The sequence below is a fragment of the Gobio gobio genome (assembly GCF_949357685.1).
Source record: "Gobio gobio genome assembly, chromosome: 8".
In the NCBI taxonomy this organism is placed as follows: domain Eukaryota; kingdom Metazoa; phylum Chordata; class Actinopteri; order Cypriniformes; family Gobionidae; genus Gobio; species Gobio gobio.
The window spans coordinates 13,879,784-13,881,034 of record NC_137114.1 but is presented as its reverse complement, the minus strand read 5'-3'; the positions used below and the strand labels follow the sequence as shown (position 1 = coordinate 13,881,034).

General features: G+C 36.2%; 1 protein-coding gene across 1 annotated transcript; it reads left to right on the top strand.

Annotated features, from left to right (window-relative positions):
• Nucleotides 1-267: 267 nt before the first annotated feature.
• On the top strand, nucleotides 268-1,251 carry or55e1 (odorant receptor, family 55, subfamily E, member 1; the record flags this gene model as incomplete). Its single annotated transcript, XM_079823256.1, has 1 exon — nucleotides 268-1,251. The coding sequence occupies one exon, from the start codon at nucleotides 268-270 to the stop codon at nucleotides 1,249-1,251; it is 984 nt and encodes a 327-aa protein (XP_079679382.1).

Sequence of the window (1,251 nt, the reverse complement as noted above, 5' to 3'; positions counted from 1 at the left end):
ATGTTCATGGGGGGAAAAAACTGCTGAGACAGGAGAATGTTTTAGACAATTTGTGGATATTTCATAGATGATACATTTGCTGTAATTTGGAGTAATTGTGCCTAGTTTCTAATTCAAGGAGTAGCTAAATATGTGATAACATAATGTGTCATAATGTGTTGCTAAACTTTATGGCTATGATGTTTATTTTATTCTGTCAAGTGATAAATAATAGTCATTTTGTACTTACCCTGTAAAATAGGTTGTGACGACCACATTCAGAGTGCCATGATTGAGGAACTCCAAGGAGCAAACCTCTCGCATACAAAGTTCTTATTTATGGGATTTCCAGAGATCTACAAAAACAGACGTCTGCTTTTCCTGCCATTTTTTCTGAGTTACGTTTTGGTCGTGCTGGGGAATTCTTTGTTGCTTTTTGTGATCAAAAATACAGAAAGTCTTCACAGTCCGATGTACATTCTAGTTTCTGCTTTGGCGGTTGTCGACATCATTGTACCCACTGCCATTATCCCAGCAATGCTTCTTGGTTTCCTCTTTGACTTGAATGAAATATCTTTAAATGGATGTTTGACACAAATGTTTGTTACTCATTTCTTTTCTTCTGTGGAATCCACCATACTTTTAGCAATGGCTTTGGATCGCTTTGTGGCCATTTGCAAGCCATTACATTACACTGAAATAATGAACTCATCCATGTTTTTGAAACTGCTTATCTTTACATTGATCAGAAGCGGCACTATAATGTTTGCACTGGTCGCTTTGGCTTCATTTTTGTCTTTTTGTGGGTCTAATGTTATCCATCATTGCTACTGTGACCACATGGCTCTTGTTAGCTTGGCCTGTGATTCAATAAGCAAAAATAATGCAATGGGATTAGCTGTGATAATCTGTTTTGTGGGAATTGACATATCTGTTATTTTCTTCTCTTATGTGAAAATCTTGCATGTTGTGTTGGGGGCTGCGGCCGGAGAGGACCGTTGGAAAGCCTTTCATACCTGTGGTACACACTTAATGGTTATGATGTGTTTTTACTTTGTGGGTAGTATTACCTTTCTTTCACGAAATCTTCACATTCCAATCCCAATTGATGTTAATACCTTTCTGGGTGTTATGTATATAGTATTCCCTGCAAGTGTCAATCCAATCATTTATGGTGTGCGAACAAAAGAAATAAGGAATGCTTTATTGAAAATTTTTAAAATAAATATTAATAGAGTTTCCATTGTAAAGGTTTCAACAATAAAAATGTAA